The 25470-nt window shown below is 51.9% G+C and overlaps 1 protein-coding gene across 1 annotated transcript; it reads right to left on the reverse strand.

Annotated features, from left to right (window-relative positions):
* Positions 1 to 18481: 18481 nt before the first annotated feature.
* On the reverse strand, positions 18482 to 24024 carry LOC143184812 (uncharacterized). The gene is made up of 4 exons (XM_076387296.1): positions 19063 to 24024; positions 18804 to 18945; positions 18683 to 18766; positions 18482 to 18633 (listed from the first exon to the last, which is right to left on the reverse strand). Exons 1-4 carry the CDS (start codon positions 24022 to 24024, stop codon positions 18482 to 18484), a joined length of 5340 nt encoding a protein of 1779 aa, XP_076243411.1.
* Between the last annotated feature and the right edge of the window lie 1446 nt (positions 24025 to 25470).

Below are 25470 nucleotides of genomic sequence, written 5' to 3' on the forward strand. Positions count from 1 at the left end.
ATATAAATATTATAAACAATTTATATTCTTTATTTTTAGTTTATTATTGCATGTAGAATCGCTCTTTCTCGAGTGTATCAGCTTGTACATAAACTTGTTTTAATTTAATTTTTCATACAAAATACACAGAGAATGTCATCGTTTGATCTTTAAACTCATCCCTCAAAATTTCATAAAAATTTTTGAAGATCTCACCGAATAATCTCCTTCCGAGTCGAAACGTGAAAATATCTATAATATCAAAAAGGCTGCTTGTGCCGTGTTGCGCTTGCCGAAGCGTTTGAAGCTTCTTTCCGAATCTTTCCGAAGCCGTCCGAAGCAGTCCGAACCGCCGAGCTCACTTTCTGTTCGAACCTTTACAATGTCACTCGGAATGACTTTTCATGGGACTTCTTGTGGGACATGAACGAAACACGCAGCTCGTATAGTTGCATGTGGAGTAGTGCGTCAAATTCTCGAAACTCGCGTGCCAACTCAGGGCAGCACGGGCCTCCTGATTAGGCGCTGCCTGGTGTGTTCAAGCGGAACTAAACTTGTCAGTTTTTTACTCTGTTTTATCTCTAACCTGGCAAAAAGCACTGTCAAATCGCGCTGATGCTTTACGTCCTTATATTGGAAGGTTTTGAGCTGGAAAAGGGCTCATTCGATAGAGGAAGGTTCAGTCTAGCCCGCGCTGGTCATGATTTCGCTCAGAACAATCTCTAAATTAGCTAAAAATGCTTAGATTTTGTTTAAAAAGCGGTTATATAACGGGCATTTGGCTCGTCCGCGAGATTCGTAATTTGTTGGTATACGTGACCGACCGAAGGTGGCCTTCGGTTGGAGCATACGTTGTCCTAGCAGCAAAACACGATCAGCTGTCGTATGACTTGTTTTTGTCGTCAAAATTAAAGTTCAAACAAAGTAAGCGTTGTCGAGCAACGGTTTTGAAATCCAGGCTCGATGTCGAGTGGGGACATCGGAGCCTGAAGGAGAGAGAGAGTACATCGTACTACATTAGCACGAGACAAAAGATAATTTGTGAGCGCCGCGTAGTGGTAAAATTTGGCACGTCTTCCGCTTCGCGGAGACACGCGCGGCTCTCGCCCCAGTCGTCTTACGACAATCAAGCTTGACGCAGTCAGTGCGACCGTTCGTCAAGCGCATCTCAGCTCGCCAGTTTCCAGATTTCAAGTAGTTTGGTTACCAGACACTTGAAATCTCACTAGCTCTCAAAAGCTGAACCTCTGTCGCCGACAGACTAGGAAGCTCTGCTCGATTCGTACGTATAATACGTACGAAAGAGCACCTGGTTTGTTTTAGGAGACAATTGATCGAGATTTGCACTCTTGGAATCGGGGCCTGCCCTGATTCTCTGAGTCTCGTTTCGTCTCGGAGCAACAAAGGCCGCTGCCTGTTGGATCCCTGAGAGACGGGTTACAACAGAGAGAGATAACGTACGTGCCTATCACCTCTGCGTTACTCGTGCTCTGCCACCCCGTTTAGAAGCAACCCCCGTGTGACGAATAGAAGCACACGGTAAGGTGAACGGAGTCGCGGAGCCTCTGGCCGTCCTCAGCCTCCAGGACCAGCAATTCGCTGGTTATAGCGTGTCCCTCCGCTCACGAATCCCTAAGTTACTTGGATTCGTACGGAACGAACCTTTCCAAAAGGTGCAAGGCGAAGAGAAGAGGTCCCTTCTCCTCTCTAGCCACTCGCTCATCGACTCCTTCTTCGCACCAGAAGAAGAGTCGATAATACAGTCCACTGCATTACCTTTGCGTTACTGGCAAGGTTTTGCTATCCCCTCCAAATAGGCTCGCGAGCGCAGCCTGGAGTTGGGAATCTTTGGTATAGCCAGACTTACACTCTTGCTTACCGCCGCGGTTCCGCCGCTATCTCTTTTTCAGACGCCAACGTCGCTAAGAGGAGCGCCGGCGTCACCACCAGCCACGACCACAGGGCCTCCGATTCACCATCCACCCGAGCCGACGAGGACCGGAGCAGCACCCAGCCCCCTACACAAAAGTTTAAATAAACGTCGCTTCCAAGCCCTTTTCAGGGCCGACAAAATATAAAACTTGTGTTTTCGTTTCTTTCGCATTCCCTCCATCTCACCTCATCCGGACCTCCGTTGGATCCCTTATTTTAAGCGATTCCAACAGATTTCATGGCTGTGAATTTGTCGATTTTTGCTTTACTTTGAACACTCATATTACTGAACAGCAGCAGAAGCTGATTAAATAATGACCATCGTGGGATAGATTGAACCTTCCTCTATCGAATGAGCCCTTTTCCAGCTCAAAACCTTCCAATATAAGGACGTAAAGCGTCAGCGCGATTTGGCAGTGCTTTTTGCCAGGTTAGAGACAAAACAGAGTAAAAAACTGACAAGTTTAGTTCCGCTTGAACACACCAAGCAGCTCCTAATCAAGAGGCCCGTGCTGCTCTGAGTTGGCACGCGAGTTTCGAGAATTTGACGCACAACTACACATGCAACTATACGAGCTGCGTGTTTCGTTCATGTCCCACAAGAAGTCCCATTAAAAGTCATTCCGAGTGACATTGTAGGGTTCGAACAGAAAGTGAGCTCGGCGGTTCGGACTGCTTCGGACGGCTTCGGAAAGATTCGGAAAGAAGCTTCAAACGCTTCGGCAAGCGCAACACGGCACAAGCAGCCTTTTTGATATTATAGATATTTTCACGTTTCGACTCGGAAGGAGATTATTCGCTGAGATCTTCAAAAATTTTTATGAAATTTTGAGGGATGAGTTTAAAGATCAAACGATGACATTCCCTGTGTATTTGGTATGAAAAATTAAATTAAAACAAGTTTATGTACAAGCTGATACAATCGAGAGAGAGCGATTCTACATGCAATAATAAACTAAAAATAAAGAATATATAGTTGTTTATTATATTTATATGTTCTTAGGTCTGAGTAAGGTCTAGGTATATACAAAATAAAAGGAGTAATTGCTAAAAATACATTAATTTAATATGTTTACTTTTTAATTATAATAATTTATAATTAAATTTTCCCCCCCGTTCCCGCCTCTTCCCCCAGGCCAGGATCGCAGTTGCTGCCGCGACCCCGACTGCAGCTTCTCCCATACTTCCACTTACGGATTTTCTTTTTAAAGTCCCGAAATTACAATATGAAAAATAGACACGTGTTATTCACAAAGTTTACTTCGTTCTTGAACAAAAAATGAATAGATAAATTACTTATCTAAAGCTTCACTATAGAGGAGGCATGACGACAAAACGTACGTAGATCATAGACGATCTTATGCTAAAGCGCTAAGTAATTTATCTGTTCATTTCTTGTTCAAGAACGAAATAAATTTCGTGAATAACATGTGTCTATTTTTCATATTACAGTTTTGGGATTTTAAAAAGAAAGTTCGTAAGTGGAAGTACGGGTGAAGCCGCGGTCGGGGTCGCAGCGGCAACCGCGATTCTGATGATTATAAATATATTAAATTAATGTATTTTTAGCAACGTCTCCTCTTATTTTGTATATACCCATTTTTTTTTTCTTTTTTTTCTTTTTTTTTTTTAACGTGGAGAAATGCCTAACGCACACCCCGGGATGAGGGAATCCCGGGGTAGTGTGGGGCTTGCACCCACTAAAACTCCACGGTGGCCATCTTCAGCGCATGAGGGGGGACTCCGGGAACTCTTTCGAACACTACCGGAGCTCCCCGCGCTATCTCCGCCGCTACCAGCGCGGTGGAGTGCCTTCTTCGGTGGGGAGTTAAACCTCCCCACGTGGCCGCGGACGCCTCGCGCTACGCGTCCAGCGCCCGCGACCACTTCTTTTTCCCTTTCTGGGATTGGCGCCGCCGAAAGGGCCACACCCTCGACGACGCCCCTTCTGGGCCTTTTGACAGGAGGCCACCGGGTCCCCAGCCCGGTGACCTCAGGCCCTGGCGGTTCCGCGCGCTGCTGACGGGCTCAGTAGCCGAGCCCGCCGCGGCATTCTGCGTGGGAACCGCCTGTTAGTGCCGTGCGGATAACGGTTCCGCCCGGCCGAGGGACGCGCGGGCAGGTCAGGAGGGACCAGCCCCACCTGTGGTTGGGGCGGCACGTAACCGCCGCCCCGGTGCCCGTCGCGCCCCTCTTCTTTCTGCGCGAGCGGGGTCCGCGACCTCCCGCGCGCAGAAGGAGGCGAACGCTTGCCAGGCGCCGCGATCGCCAGCGATCGCGGCTACCACGGCTTGGAGGGAGAGGTCGCCACCCATCTCCCTCCGGAGCGCCCGTCTTTGAGCCGCCAAGGCGGGACACTCTTCCAGCGCGTGTTGCACGGAGTCCAGCTCCGCGCCGCACTGGTGGCACCCGGTCGTCGCCTCGGCGCCAATCTTCTCCAGGTACTCCCCGAAGCATCCGTGCTCGGAGAGCACCTGGGTCATACGGTAGGTGAGCCCACCATGCGTAGGGTCCAGCCAGCCATCAAAGCTGGGCAGGACCGGCCCTACCGCTCGCTGTCGGTCGGCGCCGCTCCGCTGGAGCTGACGCCGCCATATTTCGCGGGCGGATCTTTGGGACTGGCGTTTCATCTCAGCCTCGACCGCCGCGTCTGGCGGGGCGTCCCCATCCAGACGGAGGGCTTGCAGACGCCGATATACATCGGCGTATGCCTCCGCCTGGATGTTGAAGGGAACGACACCCGCCAGAACCGCCGCCGTTTCGTGGGGTAGGGTGCGGTAGCCACGCACGACCCGGATGGCCATTAGCCTCTGCACGCGGCGCAACTTGCGCCGCGCGCTTCGGCTGACCACCGGGCTGCGGGCCCATACTGGGCACCCGTAGAGGGCCATGGCCCGCACCACTCCCACATACAGGCGGCGTACCTTCTCATTGGGTCCCCCTAGGTTGGGCAAAAGTCGACCAAGCATGGTCGACGTGGCCACAACCCGGGGGACTAGGCGGTCGATGTGCTCTTCAAAGCGCCAGCGGCTGTCGATTTCCAGGCCGAGGTACTTGAACCTTCCCCCGACCTGGATGGGGGCATCACCCACCCAGACCCGAGCCTGGGGGGCACGCCGCGACAGAGGCAGCCCGTGGAACCAGACTACCTCCGTCTTTTGCGGCGAGACCCTGAGCCCCAAGGCTCGGATCCTGGCGACGACCAGTGCCACGGCCATCTCGGCCAGGCGGACGGTCCTCGTCCATTCCCTCCCCACGGGAACGACGAGCGTGTCGTCGGCGTAACAAACCACGCTCGTGCCGGTGGGGAGGGGCCCGCGCAGCACGGAGTCGTACCCCAGGTCCCACAGGAGAGGTCCTAAAACTGAACCCTGAGGCACGCCCCGGCTGAGCACCCTCCGCTGGGTGCCGTTCCGGCCCGGGAATTCGATTTCCCTGTCCCGCAGGTAATCCGACATCATGGCCTGTAGGTAGGGCGGCACCCCGTGCTCTCGGAGTGCCACCCTTATTGCCCCCCAGGGCAGGGAGTTAAACGCGTTGGTGATATCAAGACTAATCGCCAACGCGACCCCACCCTGGGAGACGGCCGTGTCCGTGAGGGATTTGACGTGATCGATCGCGTCGAGCGTCGATCTTCCCCCACGGAAGCCGAACTGACAGTCAGCTATGCCGGGACCGTCACGGGACACCGCCTCCTCGATACGGCGAGCGAGCACGCGCTCGAAGAGTTTGCCGATTTCATCGAGGAGGCAGATGGGCCGGTACGCGGAGGGTGAATCCGCGGGCTTGCCTTTCTTCGGGACGAGGACCATCCGCCCTCGCTTCCACGGAAGCGGTATCCGCCCCGACTGCAAACACCCATTAAAGAGGCTCAGCAGCCGGGGCCCGAGGACGCGCAGTGCCTTCTTCAAGGCACGTCCGGGCACTACGTCCGGGCCGGGGGCGGTGTCGCGCACCCCCAAGCGACGGATGGCGGCAGCGAGCTTCCCTTGCGTGACCCCCAATTCGGCGGACCAGGTGGTCGGGTCTGGGTTAGGTCTGGGTTAGGTCTGGGTTAGGTCGAGAGAATGGGGGGTCGAGACTCGCCGTGACCGGGGGCGCCGCAGGGCGTAATCGCCCTAGTACAATTCTGTACGGTCGCCCCCATGGGTCACGGTCTAGCGAGTCTAGGAGCTCGCGCCAGGCCTCGGACTTGGCCTTTTTGATGGCCGCCTGGAGGGCCACCGTTGCCTCTCGGTAGCCCTCGTATATCGTTTGTTCCCTCGCGGCGTCGCGGTTGGCACGTCTGCGGGCCCTGGTGAAGCGGCGTCGGGCTGCCACCCTTGCAACTCGCAAGGCGGCGATTTCGCCCGACCACCAGTACACGGCCCGCTTGCGAGGCTTTCCGGTCCGGGGCATGGCGGCGTCGCAGACCGCCGCCAGAGACTCCCGGAACCATACTGCCTCGCTGTCGACGTCCGCGACGGGCCCAGCCGGCGGCTCCGGCCAGGCCATCGCGAGGGAGGCGGCCATCAGCGCGTCCTCGTCCATCCTCTTGGCGGCCCATCTGCGGGGCGGCTGTCCGCCCCTTGGGCGACGGGCTGGGTGGGGGTTTTCGGCGGAGATGTGCATCAGCACATGGAGGTGGTCACTGAGTGACTCCACCTCCTCCGCCACCCTCCACCCGGTGACACAGCGCGCGGCGCAGGGCGTCGCCCATGACAGGTCGACTATCGATTCGCCCTGCCACCGCACGAATGTGCTTGCGGAGCCCCTGTTGAGGAGTAGGAGCCCCGCGCCCGCCGCCCATTCCAGCACCGTTTGTCCCCTCGCGTCTGTCCCGGGACAACCCCAAGCCGTAGCTTTGGCGTTAAAGTCGCCCAGGACTAGGGTGCGGCTGACTGGAGAGCGGGACACGACGTCCCTGACCTCGTCCAGCAGCCGCTCAAACGTCGCGAGGGGGCACTGGGCGGGGCGTAGATACCGACCACCGTTAGGCCGCCGTAAGTCGCCGCGACATACCCGCGGCCGTGCGCAAAAGCGCAGAGGGCCGCGGAGCCGTCGGCGATTATCGCGACGGAGCCGAGGGCATCTCCCGCCCAATTTGGGCGATCGAGTACCCTGTATGGCTCCGCCGCGACGGCCAACCCCACACCAAGCTCGGCCAACGTCTGTTGCAGTAAATCCTGCGACGCGGCCGAGTGGTTGAGGTTGGCCTGGAGGATTTTGGCCGTGGGGGTGAACTTTATGCCGTTTCCATGGCCTCCCCACGGCCGGATCCTTCTTCCATCTGTGCGGGCTCTTCTGCCCGCGGCTTCTCCGCTGACTGCGGCGGCGTATCCCTCGGTGCCGAGGCGGCCGGTCTAGGTTGGCCGGACGCCCCGGGTGAAGGGCGGGATTTCCTCCCCCTTCTTGGCGGTGGCGGCGCGCAGGCTTTTGCGCCCAGCCGATGGTTGGCTAGGCGGCCCAGATCTGTGCAGACCGGGCATTTCGGCGGTGCCGTGCATTGCCGCGCCATGTGTTCGGTGCTACCGCATGTGTAGCACCTGGCGCGGCGGTCAGCTTCTGTGGGGCACCTCTGCTGCACGTGCCCCAGCTCCAGGCATTTGAAGCATCGCTGGGGACGCGCAGCCAGTGCCTCGACCCAGGGCCGATGTCCAACCGACCCTTATGCGCCCGGCGGCTATGAGTTTGGTCATGGCCGCGACTGGACACCTAAGCCAAACGGTGCCCAGCCCGGACGCGGATCGGCGGACAACGCCGGTGCGCACTTCTTCTGTGCGGCAACCGGCAATTCCTGCGACGGCGGCCGCCACCGCCTCCGCGGTCACGGACTCGTCCAGGCCGCTTATGCGCGCTTCGGCGCATTTTACGGGCCTGGACACTTTGACGTGCGTGCCGCGGAATACTTCTATGAGCCTCTCGGAGAGGCGGTCAGCGCAGAGCGCGCTTTCTGGGCCGGGGACCTCGAGGATCGAGGACCCCGTGCGGCCCTTTCGGTACTTTAAATCGGTTATACCGACGTCCTGGAGGCGTACGCCCGCCACCGCGCGCGCCATGACCTCAGCGTAGGTCATGGAGCTGCCAGGGAGCAGGGTCAGGCTGACCGCTGCCCTTTTCGGTGCGCGGGGCGGACGCACGCGCGGCGCCTTCTTGGGGGCCGCGACCGGTGGCGGGGGAGCTGCGCGAGCGCGCTCCGCAGCCGTAGTTTTCCGCCTCTCCTTCCTGCCGACAACCCTTGACCAGGTGTCGGACGAGGCGAGTGCAACCGGCTTTGGGCCGGGTGGTGGCGGTCGCGCGGTCGTTGCGGCTTTGCCGCGACGTTGGCTGCGGGTCCTCGGTGGGGCCGCAGCGGGCGACTTTGTCTGCTTTGGTGCCGCCGTGTTTGTCGCTGCGCGGGCAACCGAAGGTGCGGCGCCGTGGGCGACAGGAGGGGCAACAGGAGGGGCGTTGCGGCGGGTGGCAGCCGGAGGAACAGCGTTCTTACGTTCCGCTGCCTCCCTTTCCTTCTTTCTTTGCCGCCTCGCTCGCCTCTTTTGCGTGGCGGTCATCCCCTCCGTAATGGGTGCGGCCGCAGGCGGCCGCGGGCGTGACGCAGCAGGAACGGACGCGGCCGCGGCCGCACGCGGCCGTTGCGGCGCCGTAGCTGGAGTAGGGCGCGGTGAGTCGCGCGGAGTGCGCTCAGGATGCGCCCGCGCGGTAGCGGCGTAGCTCGCCGGGCCGCGTGCGGCGGATGGAGGTGGAGGTGGTGGTGGCGCGCCCAGGCGAGCCGCGAGTCGGTCCTCCATCTCGCCGCAGAGGCGGCGTATCAGGCCCTCAACTCCGGAGAGGGGGTCCTGACAAGGCGGGTCGGGTTGCGGTCCCGATGAGCCGCGAGTGACGGGCCGCTGCCTCTGGACCTTCGGCGATGGAGGCGCCGGAGGTGTTGAAGGCGTTGGTGGCCGCGGCGGTAGTGGAGGTGGAGGTGGTGCCTCTGGAGGGTATTTTACCCTTGGCGGAGACACGCGGCGAGCCGGGGAGGTGCGCCCCATGAGGCGGTCCTCGAGCTCGGCGACGCGCATGCTAAGTGTCGCGACCGTCCGCTTGAGCTCGGCCTCCCGGTTGGTTGTTTTCGACCGTTTTGCCTGTTCCACTGCGGCCTGGCGGATGGTAATTGCGGCCAGGCGCAGCTGGCGCACTATCGTGCCCTTGATATTATTTGAGCATCGCGCCACCTTCAATATCGCTTCAGAGCTCTCAAAAATGCGGGCTCCGACATCCGTCGACGGCGCGTGACGCATTTGCTCTGCGAGGTCGTCCTCGCGGATGGGCTTGCAGGACCTCGATATCGGTGGAGCCAGAACCGCGGGGTCCTCCACTTCAGCCTCCTCCCGTAGCTGCCGTTCCTGCAGCGTCAGCTGGATTAGCTGACGCTTAGCTTCCGCGAGGCCGACGTACTCCCCTGTAGTTGGGGGTCGACCGCGTTTCTTTGCTGTGGGCCGCGGGGCCCAAGGCAGCCGGACGGACCGAATGAAACCCGCCGAGCTGGCGGAATCCCACCCGTCGTCGTTCGTTATTCCGGCTGACGCGGATCGCCATGGCGACTTTTTGCGGCTGCGGCCGGAGCTCGGTCCCGGCAGCCGCTCTAGTCGCACCACAGGGCGCGCGAGGATCACCTCACTTACTACCCTGGGTGCGCCAGATGTCGAAGCAGACGCCGAGACAGACGGTGTGCCTGCCCCGGACGCCTCTTCACCAGTAGTGGTGCTGAACGCTGTGGCCTAGTGGTCTACTACAGCGTTCTCCCGGTCGATGGATGACGACGCGGGGGAGCCCGGTCGGCCACTACCATCCGCGCCGGTGCTGGGTTAGGTCTGGGTTAGGTGGCCCGGTGGTCCACCACTGCGTTCTCCCGGTAGTCGGTTAACGACGCGGGGGAGCCCGGTCGGCCACTACCATCCGCGCCGGTGCTGGGGGATCCGACGCCCCCTGCATCGTAAACGTTAATTCCTTTAGTTGTCATCTCGCATTACCGATACCCCATTGCGGGTGGGCCCGTACCCTAAACGCCCGTCTTTCGTGCCGAAGTCGTCGTCGATGTTCCGTCCCGTTGCCAGCTCACCGCGTTCGTCCTCCGCGTCCAGCAAATTGGCACTCGCAAGCGAGTACCAACTACTAGGGCGGAGATCCAGGGACCCCACGTGGAGGTGCGGTGAGTGGTCTTGAGCCAGTCGGGCCCCCAACTTCGCCGAAATTCCCCTCACCTGGCGAGCAAGCTCGTCAGGGTGTTGGTAGAACATCAGCTCCATCGGAGTTCTCGCCAAGGCAGACGTGCCCGGACGAGACCCAGACCAAATCGGAAGGAACAACGAATTGGAAATAATTCTCCACATATACAAAGAGATAAGTAAAATCCTTTTACTCTTATTGTTTGTAAGTAAATTACTAGGAAATCAACATGAACTTGTTTTAATTGTTTTTAAAGGCTGGTATCAAGGACATAGAATGTGTAAAACTTGTAAGTATATCATCTTTTACATTCAAGTTATATAAATTCGAAAAGTAATTTTTATTAAACTGATTTACTTTTGCAGATCAAATCAGAGTTTACACTCGAAATATTTCGGGAGTGACTCGTGCCGCTCAATGCCGCTTACGGGTGACTTGCACCAAACCATAATAGCGTTTTGGCGTTTTAGAAACACGAGAATAAGATATGACATTTGCCTTCTCTCTCGTCTTTCCGAAGCTATCCGAAGTGATCCGAAGGGCCGAATTCACGTACATACAGCTCGTATAGTAGTGTGTATAGTGGAGGGGCAATCATAGGGTGGCTCCATCTCGCATTCATTAGGCAGCCACATGTCTGTGGATAATTTTATTTCTGTAAAGAAAACTGTAACGGCAAATACCGACCAAGAAATCTCGTAAAGTCACGTGACTACCCTAAGCCCTTAACGGAGAGACGCAGGGATGTAGCGGCACTCTACCGGCGAAATATTGTTACTAGAGATAGGTATAGCATAAGTCAGTAGGTTTACATTCTAGATTAAGTTTTAGAGTTTAAGGTTTAAGACACAGAGCATATATATTGTAGTTGGACAAAGAAATATATTGAGAGAACAAGTGGCTACGAGTACGACGCAAAAAGTTAATATATACCTTTACATTTTATCCGTTACAAAATTGGTGCCGAAACCATATACAAAAATGGAAGAAAAGAAGGAAACACAACCGGAGACCTCGATAGAGGTGAACGCTAGCGACTTTCGCAGCGTACGGTTTCCCACGCTTTGGCGTGAGGACCCAAAGTTATGGTTCGCTATGTTGGAGAAAGAATTTCAAGCCTTTGGTGTGAAATCAGATGTGGTGAAAACCGCTGCAGTACTTAGGCATCTGGATAGTAATCTGGTCAGAATAGTCGCAGATGTCGTTACGGCCCCGGAATCCGAGGATTCTTATAAAGCGATAAAGGAAGCCTTAATAAACAGGTTAGCGTCTTCGGAAGAAGCGCAACTAAGACAACTGTTTAGTGGTATAGAACTCAACGGACGAAAACCATCAGAATTATTACGCGAAATGCAATTACTCGGTGGAAAAGGCATTGGTTCAAACGGTCTACAAACGCTTTGGCTGCAACGATTGCCTTCAAGGGTTCAACAGATATTAGCTGTGATGGATGATGCACCCTTGGACAAATTGGCAGCGTTGGCAGACAAAACAATGGAAAGAGCTACGCTCTTCGAAATAGCAGCCATTACAGGAGTCACACCAGCAGAAACCCCTTTGGCGAAACAGCAGCCGTCAGTGACAGACCAAAACATCAGTTCCATCGAGGCATTCTCAAAGAAAATGGAACAATTAGAAATTTTAGTTAGGGAACTACACAGAGTACCCAGGAGCAGCAGCAGAAGACGATATTCTAGAGGTCGCAGTTCTTCAAGAGGAAGAAGCAGAGATCGTTTCTCAAGTTATAGTAGACAAAATAAGGAGAATTATATGAGAATAATGAGAACGACCACTGTTATTACCATAGGCGATTTAAGGAAAGGTCATTCAAATGCCTGCAACCATGCACATGGACTGGACCAGACGCTAGAAATGATACGGTAAACTAAGAGGATCGTCCTTGACCGAGGCGGCAGGAGACGATAACGGTAAGCAGAACCGCCTCATTATTACTGATAAAGAAACTCGCATACCTTTCCTCATAGATACAGGTGCAGATATATCTGTGATACCGAATAAGACTAAAAGATATACCAAAGCTACAGATTTTAAGCTATACGCTGCAAACGGAACTAGCATTAATACCTATGGTACTAGAAATATCATGATATCACTGGGTCTCAAAAGACAATTTCCGTGGCAATTCGTGGTAGCTGATGTTGGAAAAGCTATAATCGGCGCAGACTTTTTACGCCATTACAATCTATTAGTAGATTTGAACAGACGTCAGCTGATCGACGCTACCATAAGCATGTTCCGCATTGGTGCAATAATTAAAACAAAAGTTCCTACGTTATCAACGATAAATAGTACAAATAGTTATCAGGCATTCTTAAAAGAATTTGCAGATATCACAAGGCCTCAAAATCGTGGAATAAAAAAGCTGAACATGTACCATCACATCGTAACAAAAGGTCCACCCATAGCGGAGAAAGCATGTCGCCTACACCCAGATAAGCTAAAGATAGCTAAAAAGGAATTCCAGTACTTATTGGAAGAAGGAATCATTGCACCCTCAACGAGCCAATGGGCAAATCCAATACACATGGTGCGCAAGAAATCTGGCGATTGGAGAATATGCGGCGATTATAGAAGACTGAACAGTGTAACCGCACCGGACAAGTACCCGTTACCCCATATACAGGATATAATCCAAAATTTTAGAGGTTGCAAAGTATTTTCCGTAATAGATTTAACTAGAGCCTATCACCAAATTCCTGTAGCCATGGAAGATAGAGCCAAAACAGCCGTCATTACACCATTTGGACTCTTCGAATACACAGTAATGCCGTTCGGATTGTGTAACGCAGCACAATCATTTCAAAGGGTTATGGACAACATATTAAGAAAATTGGAATTTTGTACTTGTTACATAGATGACATTATAGTAGCATCAGAAACTCAAGAAGAACACGAGAAACATCTGAAAATGTTGTTTCAGAAACTTTCAGAAAACGGACTGACTATTAACTTAAACAAATGCCAATTTTGAAAAGATTCCGTCGAATATTTAGGCTGTGCAGTAAACAGCCAGGGTATTACACCGCTGAACGAGCGAATCAAAGTAATACTCGAGTACAAGAAACCAGGAAACATAAGAGATTTAAAAAGATTCCTTGGTATTATCAACTTTTACAGGAGATTTCTTCCTAAAGCAGGAGAAATACAAATACCACTAAATAAACTGACTCGGGGAAGTAAAAGAGACGGAAATAAACAAATTAAATGGACAGCAGCAACAGACGAATCTTTAAACAATGCAAACAACAGATGGCAAAAGCAGTTTTACTTCACTATCCAAAATACAACGCGAGGCTAGCACTGAAAACGGATGCATCGGAAGTGGCAATCGGCGCTGGACTGGAACAAGAGAACGATGGTACATGGGAACCATTAGCATTTTTTTCTCGACAGCTAGAGAAAGCACAAATCAGATACAGCACCTATGACAGAGAATTATTAGCAATATATAAAAGTTTAAAATATTTTAGACACTGGGCTGAAGGAAAAGAAATAACAATTAAAACAGACCATAAGCCCCTTATATATGCTTTCCAGCAAAAAGCAGATAAAGCTACACCAAGACAACAACGACAATTGGAATTCATCAGTCAATTTACGACCAAGATTGAACACATTCAAGGAAATGAAAACACAGTAGCTGATTCATTATCCCGAATAGAAGCAATAGGAATACCCGTGTTGGTTTCGACTGAAGAAATAGTGGAAGAACAAACGAAAGACGAAGAGCTACAAAAGATCCTACAAGAACCTACAGAAACCAATAAGTGGAAATTATATAAAATTCTGGTTGAAGGTACAAACACACACATTTATGGAGATATATATAACAGTAAAATTAGACCATACATACCTCGAACATTGAGAAAAAAGATTTTCGAAGCAGTACACAACTTATCGCATCCTGGAGTCCGGGGAACGAAGAAAATTATCTGCAAGAGCTTTGTGTGGCCGCATATTAAAAAAGATGTCGCGGAATGGACGCGTACCTGTATTACTTGTCAAAAAAGCAAAATTCACAGACATAATAAAAAACAGCACAAGCGTATTGAAGTTCCGCCTGGAAGATTAGAGCATCTACATATAGATATAGTGGGACCACTTACTCCATCGAAAGGATTTCGATATTGTCTAACAATCATGGACAGATTTACCCGTTGGCCCGAGGCAATTCCGATTAAGGAAATATCAGCGGACACCGTTACAACGACGTTATACGATAGCTGGATTTCAAGATTTGGCACTCCATACACTATTACGACAGACCAAGGTACACAATTTGAGTCATAACTATTTTTATCATTAACAAAACTTTTAGGTTGCAACAGAATCCGAACGACAGCGTACCACCCGGCATCCAATGTACTAATTGAAAGATGGCATAGATCTTTAAAGACTGCTATAATCTGTCACAACAATTCTGAATGGACGGAGGTGCTATCAACAGTTTTGTTGAGTCTAAGAACCAGCTTCAAAGAGGATATCAAGGCGACGGCACCTGAAATGTTGTACGGAGAACCCATTCGGTTACCCGCTGAATTCTTCACTCAAGAACTTCATCGAATAGAACCGGAATACTTCATCAGGAAATTCCGTAATTATATCCAAAGAATTCGACCATCTCCAACGGCGCATCATTCTAAAGGAAAAGTTTTCACACATAAATCATTATATACATGTACGCATGTTTTCCTGAGAGTTGATTCAACAAAGAAACCTTTGGAACCACCGTACGAGGGACCTTTTGAGGTGGTGAAAAGATTGTCTGATGACGTTTTCCAGATTAATTATAAAGGAAGACTAGTTAATGTGACTATTGAAAGACTGAAACCAGCGTTCCAAGAAAAAGTGGACAAACAAGAGACCGAACCTAGAACCTACACGAGAGAAAAGACTGTCACATTTACGATTTAGATTTTAAAATATGTGAACTCGCAGTTTAATTTAAAAAATGTCTAAACTGCTAGGAGGGGAGTGATGTAGCGGCACTCTACCGGCGAAATATTGTTACTAGAGATAGGTATAGCATAAGTCAGTAGGTTTACATTCTAGATTAAGTTTTAGAGTTTAAGGTTTAAGACACAGAGCATATATATTGTAGTTGGACAAAGAAATATATTGAGAGAACACGTGGCTACGAGTACGACGCAAAAAGTTAATATATACCTTTACATTTTATTCGCTACAGGGACGTAGCCACGGGAGCCATCTCGCGGGCAGAGGATGGCAGCGGACCCCGGAAGTGCGGCGTCGACTTTTAAGGTCGAGTCACACACATCCGGGCGATCCGGGCCGGGCCGGGCGAGATGAATCCCTTGTTTTTAAATGGAGACGTTCACACATATTCGTCCAGGAAAAGCCCGGATTATGCTCGGATTGTGCCCAGGCGGGCCGGGCCAAAAAGTATCGGTTCCTTATTTTTTAATGGAGCCATTTACACTTGGTCCGACCGGGAATGTCCGGATTTGTCCGGGAAAAATAAAATTCGTTGGCAACGAATGTTCCTATCGGTTGCCGTCCGGGCACTTCAGGCGGACCCTTTTTTTATGACTTGATGGGTCCCTGGGTCAAACCCCTTGGAGACTGTACAGCGGGGATTCAACAACGAAAGCAAACGTGGGTGTATTATCTATTACCGAAACATTATTTCTATAATTGCACATTTAATGTTGGCAGAAGTGCAATTAATAAAATGCTAATATTTTTCTGATGAAAATGACACCAAACACGATATAATTATGATTATCTTAAAGGATTTTAATAGAGGGAGTATTTTATAATTCTGCAATGCATACGGCATAATACACGATAGAATACATGTATGATAGATATCATAAAAATGGAGCGAGGGTTCTTTTATAGGTATGTATGGAGATCAGGATGCAGGGTGAATGTAGATGTGGTGTGAATAAAAATAAAATAAATATTTGCATTACGAAGAAATGGTGATATTTGTAAAATTTAAGTATTGATTTTGTTAATATTTTTTTTATTAACAGTCTATTTGATAAACAGTCATCTATTTTTCTGTTTTCTACAACTAAGAAACGTATTTGTACCTTGTGTGCAGAAAATAAACAGTAGCATTCGTTTCTTACCTGCATTTATAAAAAGTTATTCGAAATGTGTTAGAATCGCTGAAAATTCAGGGATCTAACGGGGTCCGGATTGGGTGGTTGAGAGAAGGGTGTCAAGAAAAAAAATTGTACACTTAATTAAATTTGAGTCGGCCCTAAAAAGGACTTAAATACGACGTTTATTTTTTAGTTTAGTTGGGGGTCTTCGACCAAAATCTTAGGGAAGGGTCCCTTGGACTGACGCCGGCCGGTGTCCCTTAGCGACGCTGGCGTCTGGAAAAGAAAAGAGCGGCGAAACCGCACTGGTCAGCGAGCGTATTGCTTTCAAGCCAAACCGTTGTCTTCCCGACTCCAGGCTTCGAAACGAGCCTACGTGGAGGGGGGAGCAGTACCTTGACGTATCGTTAAGGTAATGTAGTGGACTGTAATACCGACGTTTCTTCGCTCTGAAGAAAGCGTCGGCAGACGAGTGTGCAGAGAGGAGGGATCCTCCTTTTCTCTGCTCAACCTGCCTTCCAAGAAGGCTTGCCTCGTGCGAATCACGGTTGTAAGCCGAGATTCGCGAGCGTTCGACCCTCGGTACTAGCTTTAGCTAGCCTTGGCGGCGGATAAAGGCCAGAGGTTGTAGCACTCACCGTTCACCGCAACGTACGCATCTATTCGTCGTACGCGGGCTGCTACTAAACGGGTGACACAACACGGGCAACGCAGAGGTGATACACTTACGTTTACCCTCTCTGTTGGTGCCAATATCGGGGCTCAACCAAGAAGAGGTCTTGATTGCTCCTCCGACGAATAGCAAGCTCAGGGAATCGGGGTAGCCACCGATTCCAAGAGCGCAGTTACTCGTCTTTTAAATTTATCGCGACTAAACAATCGCTTTGCCTTCGCACGTGTAATACGTGGTTCTCGAAGGGAGCTATGGCGAGCTGTAGTGCGATAATACAGCGTAGAAGGCGTCAAGAGCTAAGGAACTTGGTGCCCAAATTTCCTAACTCAGTAGACTCTTCTATAATGCTGTTCCTTGCTACCGTGCGAGCGTTCGGTGCAAGACTGACTTCGACATGCGAGCGCGAGACGCTCCGCGAAAATCGCGGAGTCCCCGAAAATCCGCTACGCGGCGCTCGCTTATCATTGTCTCTCTTTGTCTAATGTACCGATTTTGCTCTCTCTCTTTGTCAGGCTCCGATACCCCCACTCGTTATCGGGCCTGAGATTCAAACAGCTGATCGTAATCGCTCACCTGTTCGAACTTCAACCGCATCGGATGAAAAAAACGAGTCGCAATTCGAATGTACCGAGTTTATTGTCAACGCAACTGAATTTCCTACCGAAGGCGACCTTCGGTCGGTCACAGCACGTTAACGTACTGCGATTCTCGCGGACGAAACGATGCTTCGAAATTTAAATGTATTTTAAACATACCGCCCCCCTTGCACTGTCCGTGCAAAAGGAGTATCGGCAGCTTCAACACAAACACGACTCGGATCGCGAAACTTGAAGGACCAAGATTTCTGTAGGCGATCAAAAGAGAGAGAGCAAAGTACCGCAAGTGGAGTTCAATTGAGATGAACTCACTCACGGCGCTTCGCAAAAATTCAATCAAACAAAATTTAATTGAACTTACTTTGCACTAGGTTGAGAAAACCCTGGGTGGCCCCGGAGAAAACGCATCGACGTTTCGATGGCCACCCCGATGGCCGTTCGGGTCATTTGTTCCAAAGCCCCGGGCGGGTGTCGGGTTGCTCGTGCCGATGGGGGCGTCGGTGCTGGGGGCCTCGATCCGGCCGCGACGGTGGACGTTGGTTGACCGGCTGCGGGGGTGGCGACCCGCCGTTCCGCCCTCTTCCTCCGTCGTTTGTTGACCCCCTTGGAGGGGCCAGCCGAAGGGCCAGCCGAAGTGCCAGCCGAAGGGCCAGCCGAAGGGCCAGCCGAAGGGCCAGCCTGCTGCCTCGGTGCTGCAGCTCCTTCCTGCGGCTTCCCTCCCTGCTCTTTCCAGAGCAGGGACGTAAGTAGGCCCTCCTTATTCCATTTGACCAAATATCGTCCTCCCGTTGCCGGTATACGATATCGCCGGGTGGTGGTCGGTATATGCCCAGGAACTTTATATATTTCCGTCCCCAGCTTTAATTCCCAATCTTCCGGCGTGGGTGGTCCACTCGCGGGCGCACTTCCTTGGTCCGGCGGGGCGACGGTGGTGAGGGCCTCCTCGCCGATCCGCATGCAGCGGTCGAAGCTCGCCGATATTGCCTTATCGCTTGCCATTGTTGCTTGACTAATGATCGTCAACCGGCTGCGATCGGATCAAATTTCGGCGGCGCCCGCGAGTTCGCGGGGGGCGCTCTTCCCTTGGAGAGAGAGAGAGAGAAGTACCTCATCTCCCCTCCCTGGACTGTCAAGGGGGCCGGGAGCCAAAGGGGGGTTCGTGACCGTTTGTCTTTTCAAATAGAACGGTTGCCCTCACCTTTGTCTCGTTCGGCCTTTACCGAATTTTGTCCGGTGTTTATTTCGCCTGCTCGACCTCGGCAACCGTCGCCGCAGCAGGCTCATCCACGGGTAACTTACACATCCTTGTAATCGGACGTGTATATGTGGACTTTGCTGTACGGACTTTTACTACCCGTACATTTTCGTCCTTACCCGGGAACACCTCCTCAATTCTCCCCATTTCCCACTGATTAGGGGGGAGAAGAGGATTCTGCACTAACACCAGATCCCCTGGTTGCAGTTGCAGTTGGGTGGTGCGCCACTTATAGCGATTTTGGAGGTGCGTGAGATAATCTCACGTCCAGTGCCTCCAAAGCTGCTCGTGAAATTTTTGAATCGCTCTCCACCGCGATAGTCGCGAGAGTTTTTCAGTTTCCACCGATTGCAGCGGAATCGCATTTAGTGGACCTCCTGTCAGGAAATGCCCGGGCGTCAGAGGCGCATAATCATCTGGGTGGTCACTCAGGGGGGCGATCGGTCGCGAGTTGAGACTCGCTTCGATCTTGCAGAGAAGCGTCTGCATTTCCTCTCCCGTCGGCGTGAATTCACCCAGTGTGCGCTTTAAATGGTGTTTCACCGATTTTACGCCGGCTTCCTGCATTCCACCGAAATGAGGAGCGCTGGGGGGGTTAAACCTCCACCTTATCCCCATAGAGCTGCATTTGTTTTGCATTTCTGTGGAGGAAAACGCCTCACAGAACTGCTTACGTAACTCTCGATCGGCCCCAACGAAATTGGTGCCATTATCGCTAAAAATGCAAGACGGTATACCACGTCTAGCTACGAACCGATCGAGTGCAGCTAAAAACGCGCTCGTCGTGTAATCATGGACGAGCTCGATGTGGACGGCGCGCGTGGCGTAACAAACGAACACCGCGATGTACGCTTTGTGAGCCGTCTTTCCTCGACCAGCGGAGTCGCGGACACGGTAAGGCCCCGCGTAGTCCACTCCGCAGTTGTCGAAGGCCTTTGCAGGCCTGCAGCGTTCCGGTATCAAATGCTGCATTATTTGCGTGGAGGCGCTGCTTCGCCATCTCACGCATCGCATGCATTTGTTTATAACCGTCTTCGCTGCGTTTCGGCAGCCGAGAATCCAGTAGCTTTGCCTCACAGTATGCAAGGTCAGCTGCAAGCCCCCGTGCAACGTATCCACGTGGCACTGCCGGATTATGAGTGTTGACACATAATGTTTCGGCAGTATTATCGGGTGCTTGGTTTCCCATGCAAGCGTCGCGTTCTCCAGTCGTCCGCCAACCCTCAAGACGTCATTTTCGTCGAGAAAAGGGTTTAGGCTTTTTAGCGGAGATTTCTCAGGTATTCCTCGGCGTTTTTTCAAGCACCGGTACTCTTCTGAGAAATGCGTGCCTTGTATGTGACGCACGATACGTTCAGTTGCGATTCGCAATTCTGACGCCTCGATTACTCGACTGTCGGGTGACCCCTGTTCGGCGCGTGTTTGTTTTCGCCAGCGAAGACAATACGCCGTTACACGCAACAGTTTTCTCCACGTTTGAAATCGGAACAGAAATTTCCATTCCGGTTTCGGAGTCGTTACATGTGCATGCGCTATGCGCTTGCTTTCAGTGGTCTCCACGGAAGCTGGCATCGCTGGCCACTCCACTTCCGGTCCGCTCAGCCACCCTGGTCCAAACATCCACAGTCTCGACTGCAGAAAATCTGCAGCCTCTATCCCACGCGAATTTAAATCCGCGGGATTTGAGCGTGTTGGAACGTAACGCCATTCAGCGCTCGGAAGAGACGTTTGGATTTTTGACACGCGGTTGGCTACCACAACCGTCCATGTCGATGGGTGTTTTTTAAGCCAAGCGAGGGCGATCGTAGAATCTGTCCAACAGACAACACGATCGATCGGCAGTGAGAGCGACTTTCTCAGATGCACGATAAGCTCAGCGAGCAGTACGGCCCCGTTCAATTCAAGAACTGGGATCGACTGCGTTTTGATCGGAGCCACTCGCGTTTTTGCCATTAGAAGTGACGTAAACACTTCATTGTTCACCGTCGTCACTCTCAAGTAGGTGACGGCGGAATAGGCAGCGAGTGATGCGTCACAAAATCCATGGAGCTCCACAGAGATTGCATCGGCTCCGTATCGGATCCATCTGGGTAATTTCCAATCGTTCAATCTGTTCCAATCGACACAAAATGTGTTCCACATTTTGTGCGTCTCCGCGGAAACGTGCTCGTCCCACTGGATTTTTTCCAGCCACTGGGCTTGCATCAAAATTTTCGCACGGATCATAACTGGCGAAAGCCAGCCGAGGGGATCGTACAGTTTCGCAATCTCCGAAAACAAAGTGCGCTTTGTTATCGGTGTTGCAGACGGTTGAAACCGTTGCAGATTGAAATAGAAAAAATCTCCAGATGGTATCCATCGCAGACCGAGTACCTTTAATTCTGAATCGTCAAACAAATTAAGGTCGACTGCGTGTGAGTGCGAGCTCTGTGGAATATTTCGTAACAAATCTGACGAATTTCCAGCCCACTTGCGAAGGTTAAATCCACCTCGCTGTAGGAGCTCGCACGTTTGTTTACGGATTCTCTCCAACAACGGTTTGTCGGGAGCTCCCATAAACACATCGTCTACGTAGACGTCCTTCTCGAGGACAGGCGCGGCGAGCGGGTACCGGTCGCCGTCCTGTTTTTTCAGCTCGAGAAGTGTTCGCATCGAAAGGTATGGAGCGCACGCCGTACCGTATGTGACGGTATTCAACTCGTAAGCGATAAGTCGCTCGGTCGAGGGGGTGCGCCATACGATGCATTGAAAGCGACGATCCTCTTTAGCTACGAGAATTTGTCTAAACATCTTCTCGATATCCGCTACTAACACGTATTCGTACAGACGCCACCTCGTTAATACGGCGGTGATATCAGTCTGTAATTTTGGACCTACGTGGAGGAGGTCGTTCAGCGAGCGTCCGCCCGCTGTTTTGCTGGAGGCGTTAAACACGACGCGCAGCTTCGTCGTAGCGCTCTCCGTGCGAATAACCGCTCGGTGAGGGATATAGAGTCGCATGTTATCGACTGACTCGAGCCGAGTCATATGATTTAACGACTCGTATTCAGTGAGAAACTCACTGTATTCCTTCACGAGGGTTTGGTTCAGGTCCAGTTTTCTCCTCAACCTTGTCAACGCGGAGAGAGCTATTGGGAGAGAATCGCCCAACAGCTCGTCCGGGTTCGAATGGTTAAAGGGCAACCGAACTATAAACCTTCCCGTCGCGTCTCGCGCGACGGTTTTTACGAAGTGCTCTTCGCATTCGTCCTCGGCTTTAGTGTTCACCAAGGTCGAGGGCACCTCCTCTATCTCCCAGAATCGCCGTATCGCCTTGTCCAACGATTCAAGGACGCTGCAGTGCAGCGTCCTCACGGGATTTGGGGAAGAGTTTGCTGCGTCGATCGGCCCAGACAGGATCCAGCCCAAGGCCGTCTCCTGTGCGATCGGTCCTGTTTTGTTTATTCGACGGAATCCTCGTCGAATAATACTGGCGTACACCTCTGCACCGATGAGCACCTCAATCGGTCGATCAGATGCAGGGTCTGGATCTGCAAGCGTCAGTTCACTTAAGATCTCAGCATCTGAGATGCGAACCGACGGTGGAACGTAGGACGTAATTTTCGGGACGATGTATGCACTAGTGCGGAACGCCTGTGCAGTGCACCGTGTTGACCCGAATCTAATGTCCGCGCTGTGCGTAATCTCATGGGTCTTTCCGCCCCCCAAGCCGGTTACCATGGCTTGGGTTTTCCTTCGCGCGAGTCGTAGATCATTCACCAGACTCGCTGTTATGAAGGAGGCCTCAGATCCCTGATCAATGAGTGCACGCGCGATACGCGACGTACCTCCCTTTCCATAGACTCGCACATCAGCTGTCGCCAGAAACACAGATCCCGTTACGCTCTCTGTCGCACCACAGTGAGACGCAACGTTGTCGGCTGACGTAGAAGCACGAGAATTCGTGTTTACGTTTGCCTGTACAGGACTGCGCGCAGGAACGTCGCTCCGTCCCGCTTCCCGCTTGCCCTGATTTGGCTTGTTCGTCGTACGACGGTTACTTGTGCCGACTTTCTGTGTATCAAAGTGCAGGATGGTATGATGCCGTCCGTTACACTGTTTACATGACACGCTGGTTCGACAGTGTGTCACCGTGTGCGTTGACGCCAAGCAGTTTATACAATACTGATTATTCTTCATGTATTGAAACCGCTGTTCCGGCGAAAGTGTCTTGAACTTTTTGCACGTAGCAACTACGTGCGGTTGTTCACAAAACACGCACTTTTCGGGAGTAGGGGGAGCATTCTCGACCACGGCGTTATGCTGCCGTATGCGAGATTTCGGCGTGACTTCCGCCTTTGCGTTGCATCGTTGGTGTTCCAATGCCACCAACGCGCGCTCCTGTCCGTCAAGGAACTTCATCATGTCGTCAAACGACGGGAAGTCCGTGTCCGATTGGATAGACATTTCCCACTCCCACTGCAGGGCTGCTTCCAGCTTCTCTTTTATGAGAATGACCAGCACGTCACTCCACTCTTTAGTAGGGCGCCCCAATCTCTTGAGCGCAGCGAGCGTCTGTCTCCAGCTCACTGTGACTTGCTGGAAGCTGGGTAGATCGCCTTTTTTTATCATTCTCAGCTTCCGTAAGGTCTCAAGAAGCTGAGTAATAATTGTGCGCGGGTTCCCGAATCGTTTCTTCAGGGCGTCCCACGCCTCGCTGAAATTGCGATCCGCAATTTCAAATTCGGCGATCGTCGCGAGAGCCTCACCTTCCAAGCACGCGTTCAAATATTGCAACCGCTGTGCGTCGGACAACCGTTGGTTATTCTTCACGCCAGCGGTGAATAGATCCTCAAAGTGTCTCCACTTTCTGGAATCACCGCTGAACTTTGGAAGGCTTTGCTTAGGCAACTCGACTGGAATCTGCGTGTTGTCAAAGCCGGCACCCTCGGCTTTACGTTGGTTAATACCCAACTCAACCCGCTCCTTCGCTTCGACCAGTTGTGCGATTTCCGTCATTAGGAAATCCTGGACCTCGTGGAACGTGTCCTCGGCGTCCTGAAGCACCTCCTGATCGAAGAAGGGTATACCTTTACGGTGATGGAGGGGAATGCCCTGTTTGAGACGACTAACTCGCTCGAGCACGTCCCTCCACACTTCCGTGGCATAGTTTAGCTTTTCTTTCAGGAGGAAGATAGTAAAACTACTTCGTCCTTTCTTCTTCAGATTCGTCACGAGTCGGGTCAAACCTCTGACTCGCGAGACGATATCCTCCATGTCACTCTCGAGGCTGGGCGAAAGCGCCTGTTCTCTTTGGGGAGTGGACATGGTGGTACGATTCGAGAGGTAAACGCTACTCGAAATTCGACCTGAAGAGAAGCTAATACAACTTTTCCTTGCCCTTTCTCAACCGAATCCGGCTCGAAGGACCTTATGTTAGAATCGCTGAAAATTCAGGGATCTAACGGGGTCCGGATTGGGTGGTTGAGAGAAGGGTGTCAAGAAAAAAAATTGTACACTTAATTAAATTTGAGTCGGCCCTAAAAAGGACTTAAATACGACGTTTATTTTTTAGTTTAGTTGGGGGTCTTCGACCAAAATCTTAGGGAAGGGTCCCTTGGACTGACGCCGGCCGGTGTCCCTTAGCGACGCTGGCGTCTGGAAAAGAAAAGAGCGGCGAAACCGCACTGGTCAGCGAGCGTATTGCTTTCAAGCCAAACCGTTGTCTTCCCGACTCCAGGCTTCGAAACGAGCCTACGTGGAGGGGGGAGCAGTACCTTGACGTATCGTTAAGGTAATGTAGTGGACTGTAATACCGACGTTTCTTCGCTCTGAAGAAAGCGTCGGCAGACGAGTGTGCAGAGAGGAGGGATCCTCCTTTTCTCTGCTCAACCTGCCTTCCAAGAAGGCTTGCCTCGTGCGAATCACGGTTGTAAGCCGAGATTCGCGAGCGTTCGACCCTCGGTACTAGCTTTAGCTAGCCTTGGCGGCGGATAAAGGCCAGAGGTTGTAGCACTCACCGTTCACCGCAACGTACGCATCTATTCGTCGTACGCGGGCTGCTACTAAACGGGTGACACAACACGGGCAACGCAGAGGTGATACACTTACGTTTACCCTCTCTGTTGGTGCCAATATCGGGGCTCAACCAAGAAGAGGTCTTGATTGCTCCTCCGACGAATAGCAAGCTCAGGGAATCGGGGTAGCCACCGATTCCAAGAGCGCAGTTACTCGTCTTTTAAATTTATCGCGACTAAACAATCGCTTTGCCTTCGCACGTGTAATACGTGGTTCTCGAAGGGAGCTATGGCGAGCTGTAGTGCGATAATACAGCGTAGAAGGCGTCAAGAGCTAAGGAACTTGGTGCCCAAATTTCCTAACTCAGTAGACTCTTCTATAATGCTGTTCCTTGCTACCGTGCGAGCGTTCGGTGCAAGACTGACTTCGACATGCGAGCGCGAGACGCTCCGCGAAAATCGCGGAGTCCCCGAAAATCCGCTACGCGGCGCTCGCTTATCATTGTCTCTCTTTGTCTAATGTACCGATTTTGCTCTCTCTCTTTGTCAGGCTCCGATACCCCCACTCGTTATCGGGCCTGAGATTCAAACAGCTGATCGTAATCGCTCACCTGTTCGAACTTCAACCGCATCGGATGAAAAAAACGAGTCGCAATTCGAATGTACCGAGTTTATTGTCAACGCAACTGAATTTCCTACCGAAGGCGACCTTCGGTCGGTCACAGCACGTTAACGTACTGCGATTCTCGCGGACGAA

This window comes from Calliopsis andreniformis, chromosome 10 (assembly GCF_051401765.1).
Source record: "Calliopsis andreniformis isolate RMS-2024a chromosome 10, iyCalAndr_principal, whole genome shotgun sequence".
In the NCBI taxonomy this organism is placed as follows: Eukaryota; Metazoa; Arthropoda; class Insecta; order Hymenoptera; family Andrenidae; genus Calliopsis; species Calliopsis andreniformis.